Source organism: Glycine max, chromosome 7 (genome assembly GCF_000004515.6).
Source record: "Glycine max cultivar Williams 82 chromosome 7, Glycine_max_v4.0, whole genome shotgun sequence".
Classification (NCBI taxonomy): Eukaryota; Viridiplantae; Streptophyta; class Magnoliopsida; order Fabales; family Fabaceae; genus Glycine; species Glycine max.
In genome coordinates this window covers 2,200,501-2,210,114 of record NC_038243.2, presented here as the reverse complement: position 1 = coordinate 2,210,114, position 9,614 = coordinate 2,200,501, and the positions used below count along the sequence as shown (strand labels likewise).

The window sequence follows — 9,614 nt, the reverse complement described above, 5'->3', positions numbered from 1 at the left end:
ATTGTTATTTACATTTTCCCAATCCAAATAAAATCACCATCATTTTGATAACCGTAGTTAGTAAGTATTATTATTTTATGGAATATTATGTAAATTATATAAATTTCTGTGGATACAATACTTAAACTGTTATTTTATATTATTTGTGTGAGTTAATATACTTACTAAAAACCTAAGAGACATATGTAGGAAATCACATACGAGAGAAAGAGGACATGCATTTGGGAGTGGGCAGTTTTTTTCTTTTTAATTTCCTAACTGTATTTTTTAAAATCTAAGGTGAATTAATTAAATGACATTTTGTAATAGTAACGTACCCATTATACTTGTTAACATTAGCACACTTCACTCTCTAGAGTATAAAATACCCCTTTGGAGGAGCTACATCCTAGTTTAAATAAGATATCATAATTTACCATTCAATCTTACCAATAGTTAAGACTTTGGCACTTTACTCACTAAAGTGCAAGTTGCATATTAGAGAAACTACATCCGATGCAAGTTGCACTTTACTCACTAAAAGAGGTTCACACCAGGAAATAATGTGTATTGGTAATATCCCATCCACCCTCATAGTAATTGAAATCAGTACTAGGGTCAATCCTGCGCGTTCTTTCGGCTGCTAATTATATGGTTGAGTTATTTGCATTATTTTGTGATCCCTTAGCTGGGAAGAATCCTACGATAAACAAAAACATTTTCCCATATATATTAACCATAATCATGATTAAGAAAAGAACAGGAAAGTAATAAGAGGAAAGAGAAAGTTAAAATTCAAACACTCTACGTAAACATAGGAACAACGCAATCAAAACCCTTTCTATAGGACAAAATAAAAAATAGATGTAATTTTAATCTAAAAAAAAAAAACGAACCTTTTGGGAACCAAAAATTGTCTGCATGGCAGGGAGAGAACAAAGTCTATGAAATAACGACAACAAAAATTGAAATAAGCGATGGAATGAGGTTAATATTGAGACGGAGAGTTGTGTTAATTTCAAAATTATGGCCAATTAGCGTGATAGTGATGGTAGCTTCCCAATCACAACATTGGTGGTGCAATTGTAATTGGGATGCATATATATATATATATATATATATATGTATATATATATATATATATATATATATATATATATATATATATATATATATATATATATATATATATATATATATATATATGAATGTTAAGTGTGTTGTGTTTTTATGGCAAAACTTTAGGAGGGCCTATATATTCATGTCTCATGCATATGAAGTTAAAGATGTTCTCCAATAGAGAGAAGAGGATATTGTGTCAAGGAAATCTGGAGAAAGAAAACAAGAGAAATACCATTTCCTGAACAACTCAACATTATCTGCTAACGTACGTCTTAAGTTCAGTAAACGGAAGTCCAATCCACAGGACGCGGTTTTTGGTTACCATATATAGTCCGCAATCTAATCGTATCAGTACTTTAAAATTAATATGGGAGGGATTATCATTCCACTTTCTATGTAAAGAGAAAACTTTCTTGGGAAAGTAAAATTTTATTTGAGTTATCTTTATATTTCTCTAAGGGATTTCACATTTATAATATATAGCTAATAATTTTAAGTTCAAGTGAAAAATAAAATGAAGACGTTAAACTAATTAATGAAAAATTTTAAAATTTTTTTTATAGAAAAGAATTAAACATGATTATCCTAACAAACTCCACTTAATACGTTGTAATTATGTCTTTGATTAATTTAACTTACTTGACAAGAGAAACTAGAAGTGATAATGGAAAAAATTTTAAGAAATTTATCGGTCAAAATTTAGATTAAGAATTAAAAAAAATTCATACAAGTTTAAAGACAAAGATAACAAACCTATATTTTAGAATCTTCTTCAATTTGAATTATATCCAATTAATTTGACTTAGTGAAACAATATATATTAAATTCACTCTTTAAAAAGTAGTCCTTTACTTTTATTTTATTACTTTTCTGACTCGGTACAATTTATGGGGGGCGTTATCAATTAACACCAATAGTCGTTTGCAAAATAGTATTGTGATTAAAAAATTAATTGTACCTAAAATCTCTATAAAATACACATAATTAAGTTTTACACGTACATGACATTATTTAGGCACCTGAGGATTACAGCCCTCGCAGCCGCGTGAATGTTGGAAAAGAATCCAAGTAAAGCAAATCGGCTATGCAATGATCGATTACAAGCACCTATCCACATTCGCAAATCCCAATTATTATACTTCACCATTAAAATAAAGAACAATGTCAACAAAGTTAGTAGTATTTATATAATATTTTCTAATAATTTAAAATTTCATTTTATGTATTAAATCAATAAACTTACTTTATATATATATATATATATTCTCTCTTTACTGTAAAAGAAAATGTAAAAATATTATATATAAATACAATTTTCATATTAACATATTGAAAAAAAATCAAATTACTTATAATATTCAATCATTTATTAAAATACCACACTTAATAAATATAATAACTTTCTTAATTGAATTTTTTTAAATAAAAACTAATAAATTAATAATACATGTAAAAAAAATGAAATGTTAAAGTTTAAACGAAAGAAATATAATCTTATGTATCACTTTAAAAACATACCTTGGAGTTCGACAAGATTAAAGAATGATGCTTTGAGTTTAAATAGCTAATAATAAAGGACCCCCCTCCCAAAATAAAATTTAAGAAATACATTTTATTAAAATTATTGAAAAAAAAAATTAGTGTTGGTATATCATCGTCAAGAAGCAAACGACGTGATATCAATCACTGTCTTTCAATAAAGCATCCTTATTTGTGCAGCCAATTATACTACATTCCTAGTCAAATTGGTTACTAGTCGACATTTTACCATTTTTAAAACTTTATCTTACGCACCCTTTATGAAACTTTAGCCCAGAGCTAGGGAAAAGAAGATATAGTTGAAATGTTCAATACTTCTTTAAACAAAGAAATAACATGAAAGTGGGAATGCTAATCATGGGTTATGACATGAAATAACGGGCCCTTTAATTACGAGAATTATAGGCAACAAGCATCCTTATACATTATTTAAAAGCAAATGGGAGGTTACATATGAATCAAAAAAGAAGTGGGAGAGGTTACATATTGTACCTTTTCTTCTGGTCAAAGAAATCTTTCAATTAATAAAACAATCAAAACGAAAGTAAGGCTCAACATGCAAAACAAACTTCACTTTTTTTTGTTCATTCCACGTACTGTAGCCTTCCTGATGAAGTATTTGTACTTACTTTGCTCGTGTTTCTCATTCATTGGCAATCTTAAATATTATATTAATTGTCAAAGGAAGGTAAATCAACACTTGCGAGAACCACATTTCTAAGTTAAAGCGACTTAAAATTTCAACAAATATTGTTATTCCAACCTTACCGGTGAAGGGAAATTGACTTACTTTCGTTGCTGTATATCACCAACATTGTTCTGTTGCCCAAGCATCTGTGCATGTTGCATGTTTGTTGTATTTGGCTGATGCCCCATAAGTTGTTGTTGCTGTTGTGAAGGTAAGCTTGGCTGATGAGTGACTGCTGTTTGTTGCTGATGCCTGATAACTTGTGAATGCTGCTGTGGCATGGACTGCATTGGCTGTTGAACATTAGTAGACTGCTGATTCTGTGGTATGCTAGATAGAGAAGATGTTTGCATCATGGATGGCTGCATAACAAGATGAAGTTTGCATAATAGATTGCTGAAAAGATTGCAACTGATTTGGTGCAGAAGGTTTTGTTGTTGCTGCTGCATCTGAGATTGAAGCTGGAGCTTCTGCTTAAACTGCTGTTGGTAAAGATATTGCTGTGAATTCTGTGGGGGAACAATCTGCTGCCTTCCTGGCATTTGTCTCTGAGAACCAGGAAACATATTCTGTAAGTTGGAATTTTGGCTAATAGTGGTCCCAACTGAATTTGGCCCAGTTATATTTTGTATATTGGAGTTCTGGACAATATTTTGGCTGGGAGTCTGGGCTAGACTAGATACAGGTGGAAGGTTAGGTTGCGACGCAACATTATTTTGAACATTTTGAGATAGAAGCTGCTGATGTGGCTGGAGCTGACCAGGCAAAGGAATAGAATGTTGTTGCCCAAGATTATGAACTTGAGACTGCAAAACAAGTCCTATGAAAAAATTTATTTGCCTGGGTGAGAAGTAAATAAAATAATGATTACAATATACCATCAATATGTTAGGATTTTAATAAACGGAAAAGGTCAACACAATAATTCAAAAGACAAAGGACAAGGAGACAAATGACAAGGATAATATGAATGGCCAATAAAGTCAAAACTTGATTCACTTAATATATTTCAAGCAAAAGGATATTATATAGTCTCAATAGCATCAGCTTACAAACATGAACAGTTCAGAAAATCAGAATAATTACTAAAATAACAGAATGACAATTTAATCAAATGTATAAGGCTAAAGTGTATTTGGCTCCCTTGAACTTTGGGGTATTGTAAAGTGACACCATGAAATTTAAAGTCATCCCAATTAGTTCTTAAACTTTAACTACTATTACAACAATAGATAACTACTTGTAAGTTCCATTTGATACTTAACAAAATTTCCATGCGGCAAAATCTCAACCTTCTATCGCTGTGATTTATTATTTAAGTTCAATTTTATCTAATTTCAGTAATTTCCATAACTAAAAGTAGTACAAAATTTGAAAACAAATAAATAATAAATAAATAACTATAATGAGAACATCTTCCACACTGATCGATCCAAATTGTCAAATTAAAGTTAACTTTCCCTTTTCTCATCATCAAAAACTGATTTATCAAGTTTTATCTACATGCCTTGAATCCCTACAATTAGTCACAACTAAAACATCATGTTTCAGCAAAAATTTGTTATAATTACTAGCTTTTTAGCTTCTTATGTGATCATTTGTATTTGCTGGTACATTCTTCAGTTACACAAGGTGGCATTGGATGAACCTGCTAGCTGGTGTACGGTTATAGAAAGAGAAAGAGGATTTTACTCTCATTGTGAAGTGGAGAAGCATTGACAAGAAGATGGAGATCCTCCAGCAAGTCATACAAATTGAGGAGCTGACCATATTGGTCTACATCTTGCTATCAAACTTTGTATGTTGTAATTTTGTACATAGAAAAATAAATTTAAATACATTAATAAAGGGCACAAATTACATAGAAATGGAGGGCTTCAAATTTGCCACATGGCACCTCTGTTAAGGATTTAATAAAGGTTAAACAAAGGAATTTGTTAGAGCAACAACTAAAGTTTAGGGGATAATTGATTGAGACATCTTTAAAGATTGTAGTAGAACTTTGCAAATGCCCCAAAGTTTAGGAGAGCTGAATGCACCGTTCCCAATATTTATACATAAATAATTAAGATTTGAGACACTTTGGTACCACATCACTACATCAGAATATAATCACCAAACAAAAGGCTATTAAATGCTAACCTTGATCAGGAGGTTTATGGCTAGGGCCAACTTGATTTGGTGGCATATTGTTAGCCAAGGTGTTTTGGGATTTAGTCTCCATTGTAAGCATCTTCAAAGATATTTTCCGTAGGTAATCAGTCTGAAAAGAGAGAACACCAGTGCTGTGTCAAACCATCAATCTTTTTTATCGTATATATTTGCAAAAGGTAACAATAAATGAAATGGAGGCTCCTCAATTTTAACAATGAAAGTACCTGGCTTGTTGCAGCAGTAAAAATCTTGTCTTCAAACCTTTGAGCAATCTTCCGAAGTTCATGCAATCCATCAGGACCAGAAACAGCAAGATGTTTTTTTAGTGTCTTCATTCTACAAAATGAAGATCAACAGTTTCATAATTAGATAATGCAAGGATGGAGGTGTTAATAATATTGGCCAATCCTTAAAAGACACAATATGATTAGCTGTAAAAAGTTGATGAAATCATACAACTGGGATTAAATATTCATTTATTAATTTTATTTTTGATAAGCAACAACTGGTAAAAGAACTATTCAAATAACCTCAAGGATACAGTATTGAAATTGAAGCTTACATTTTGTTGACAATTCTTTGGCGTGAATCAATTGGTAGTTGAGCTCTCCAATCACTTGTATCCATAGTGGGGTTAGTACCTTGATTAGGTCTCCAATTGTTGGAATCCATCAATTTCAAATTACCTGAAGCACGTGTACAAGAATGTTTGAATCAAATCAGATTTTAAGAGGATGTAAAGGGGGCACATATACATACCAGAGACATTATATCTCCATTGTGGCTATGGCTTGCTAGTAACAACTATGAGCACACAAACGAACTACAAGCATAAAGTTTTGGCATCCTTGCTCCTTCCAATTTCCAAAACCTCTAAAGTTAATCAATAAAAACTGCTATAGATTCAAAAGACATGGGGCACATTTGGAAGAGTTTCCACAGAACTCATTTGCACTTATTTTATCATATAAATACATTAGGTCAATTTGCACTTATTGTATCATCTCAAGTAACTAACTCTACTCCAATTCCCTTAATCAATTCATCAAACCTCAGCTTCTTCCTCATAATCTATTACACTTTAACTATCATTTCCATGCAGATTCTCCGTTTATTTTCAAAAACACATACATCAGGCAATTCAACACTGGTCAGAAATTTCAATTCCATCATCGTCATTATCATTCACAAACACTATCGTTTGCGTCCAAAAAAAAATCGAGTTTGAGATGCAAAAACCTTACACAGAGCGAGGCCGTCAATCAAAATCAGCGATAATCAAAGAGAGAGAGAGAGAGAGAGAGAGAATTCTATATTTCAATGGATTCACAGAATCGAATCGAATCGAATAAACCAGAGACAGAAACAGAGAGACGGTACAGTCATAAGCGATGATCGACGACGACGGACGAAGGCGGAGAGAGGACTCTTCAGGCGACGCCTCCTCCAAATTGGAGCTTTCAGAGTAGTGAGGTTTTCTCAGCCTAATTGTGAAATCAATCTTCACGCTAAATACACTCAAATCACAGAATCTAAATATTTATATTTTTATTAGAGATTGCTTGTCCAATTCTAACCTTGAGGTTCAGAGATTAACACTGCTCTTACCGAAACCAAACCTAGGCAAAATTGTCCAAAATTATCACTGCATAGATAGATATCATCGCATACTTAGATTCTTATAATGTTAATGAATTAAATTAAAATAAATTCTAAAGTAATTTCAACTCGTTTGTCTTTTTCGCACAGAATGACTTATTTATTTATTTAGTGAATGAATTTTTTTAATTAAATTACAACTTAAAAATAAGAGTAGGTTCCATAAAAAAGTAAAATTTTTTTAATATTATTTCTATCTTTTCTTCCGAACACGTTATAGGAAAGAAAATATTCATTTACACCTTGCCTTGTGTATTTTAAAGAACAAAATTAAAGTTAAATAGAGGAAAATAATCCAACATCATCTAATGAGGAATAAATAAGTTTAAAAATAATGAAATTCATTTTGTATTACTTTATTTATTAATTTTCATTCATATTTGATCTCTCAATCTTTTCTCTTATATTTTCTATTTCTTTTCTGTTAAACAATTCTATTACTTATTATTTTATTACCTATTTTTACTTCTTTTTTTTATCTCTACCAAATAAAGTCTAAATTTATCAAATACTTCCATTAATTTTTTTACAACTTGTAATTGTTTTCTATTAATACAAGTTTTTTGCCTTCCAAAAAAAAGGTTCTTTGACTTCTTGTGAAAAAAAAATGCAAAACGAAAGTACTTTGTTTCTCATTCATTAGCAATCTTAAATATTATATGAATTGTCAAAGGAAGGTAAATTAACACTTGCTAGAACCACATTTCTAAGTTAAAGCGACTTAAAATTTCAACAAATATTGTTATTCCAACCTTATCGGTGGGAAATGACCATCACAATCAAGCACGAGAAAAACATTTATCTTGTGTTGGGATCAGAAATTTCAAAGAATTTAAAATGTCTAAAATTTGAATTGTTTTGATTTTAATTTCTTTCATTTTTCAAATACTTGGTTTGGATAAATCAATTCAAATTTCTTCCATTGTAAATTCTTTGTTTGGATAAAGCAATTCAATTTCCTCCATATGCAAAATTTTAATTTTATATTTTAAATCGATGAAATTTTAATATTAAACTTTTTAGAAAGTAAACACAATCTAATTTTGAAATATTAATTAAAAAATATTTTCAATTTTTAATAATTTATAAATACAAAATATTGATAATTTTAACTAGGGTTGTTTTACCTGACCACAATCAGTGATGTTTTAAAATCGACATCAACCAAAGCTATTCTTCGATTGACATCAAATAGGATTTTTTTGTAAAAATATGCCTGAAATATTTGTCAGTTGACGTCAGTCGGGGATATGTTTTGGCTAATGTTGGTTGAGTCTATTTTTCAGCCTATGTTGACTAAATTTTTTTACCAACGTCAGCTAGGATTTGTTTGGCTGACATCGGCTAAGGTCTTTTCGAATGACAATGACCAAGGCTATTTTTAGCCAACGTCGGCCTAAAAAATCCTAGTAGACATTGACAAAAAAATCTACCCAATATCGACTAAAAAATAGCTTGGTCGATGCCGACCAATAAAACCTACTCGATGTCGGCTGAAAAATCCCTAGTCAAAGTAGGCTAAAAAATAGTCCTGACCTATGTCGGACAAAAAACCCTACCCAACATCGGTTATAAAATAGCATTGGCTGATGTTGGCTAAAAAATAACTTTAACTGATGTCCACTGAAAAAACTCTAGTAGATGTCGACTCTAAGAACTTAGTTGATGTTGACTAAAAATAGTCATGTCCGATGTCAGGAAAAAATACCTAGTTGGTGTTAGCAAAAAAAACCCTAGCCAACATCAACTAAAAAACTTAGCTAATGTGGTTAAGAAATAGTTTTGGCTGATGTCAGCCAGAAAACCCTAGCCGATGTCAGCAAAAAAATTCTAACTAACGTCGGCAAAAAAAGTTTAGTTGACATCAGCCAAAACACCCTAGCTAACATCGGCTAAAAAATAACCCTATCCGATATTGGCTAAAAAATAGCTTTGACTGATGTTGGCTAGAAAAACCTAGCTGATGTCGGCTAAAAAACCCTAACAGGTGTCTACTCAAAAGTTAGTCATGACCGATGTTAGTAAAAAAAATCTAGTCAACGTCGACAAAAAAAATCATTGGTCAACATGAACTGAAAAATCTTTGGCCGACGTTAGCAAAAATTTCTCATGACTGACGTTAGTTAGAAAATAACCCTAACCAACATCATCTAAAAGAAATCTTAGCCGATATCGACAAAAAATAGCTTTGGTTGACATCATATAAAAAAATTCTGACCGAAAAAATCTCAACCAACATCAATGAAAAACAACTTATGTCGATATCGGCCGTAAAAACTTTGGTCACCCGTAATTGTTAGTGTTGAGCGAGAAAAAGTCGTGAGCAAGAACGTGAGTTAGAGTGAGCATCTCCGAAAAAAGAATTTCAAATTCTATATTTTTTGAGAGAATTTGAAATTCCACTGTTTTAGTTAATCAAAATGATTCATAAAAATACCAAAAATTAAATCTTCTTTCAAATACTCTATCCAAA

The 9,614-nt window shown here is 31.1% G+C and overlaps 1 protein-coding gene across 4 annotated transcripts; it reads right to left on the bottom strand.

Moving 5' to 3' along the window:
- Positions 1 to 3,002: 3,002 nt before the first annotated feature.
- Positions 3,003 to 7,133, bottom strand: LOC102660079 (mediator of RNA polymerase II transcription subunit 15a). Of its 4 annotated transcripts, none has more exons than XM_041017217.1 (5): positions 6,863 to 7,133; positions 6,045 to 6,168; positions 5,707 to 5,818; positions 5,471 to 5,591; positions 3,003 to 4,148 (listed from the first exon to the last, which is right to left on the bottom strand). In XM_041017217.1, exons 2-5 carry the CDS (start codon positions 6,152 to 6,154, stop codon positions 3,427 to 3,429), a joined length of 1,065 nt encoding a protein of 354 aa, XP_040873151.1. In that variant the 5' UTR covers positions 6,155 to 6,168; positions 6,863 to 7,133; the 3' UTR covers positions 3,003 to 3,426. The 4 variants fall into 4 exon arrangements, with proteins under 4 accessions (XP_040873151.1, XP_040873148.1, XP_040873149.1 ...); XM_041017214.1 differs by having other exon boundaries at positions 6,242 to 7,089; XM_041017215.1 differs by having other exon boundaries at positions 6,722 to 7,089.
- Positions 7,134 to 9,614: the final 2,481 nt, after the last annotated feature.

What these genes read in the sequence shown, in the direction of transcription:
- LOC102660079 (XM_041017217.1), bottom strand. Translation starts at nt 6,154, where the DNA reads ATGGATTCCAACAATTGGAGACCTAATCAAGGTACTAACCCCACTATG. An exon ending in CAAAGAATTGTCAACAAAAT is followed by an intron (nt 5,819 to 6,044) that starts GTAAGCTTCAAT and finishes TTCATTTTGTAG; the next exon opens with AATGAAGACACTAAAAAAAC. An exon ending in CCATAAACCTCCTGATCAAG is followed by an intron (nt 4,149 to 5,470) that starts GTTAGCATTTAA and finishes ATTTTTTCATAG; the next exon opens with GACTTGTTTTGCAGTCTCAA.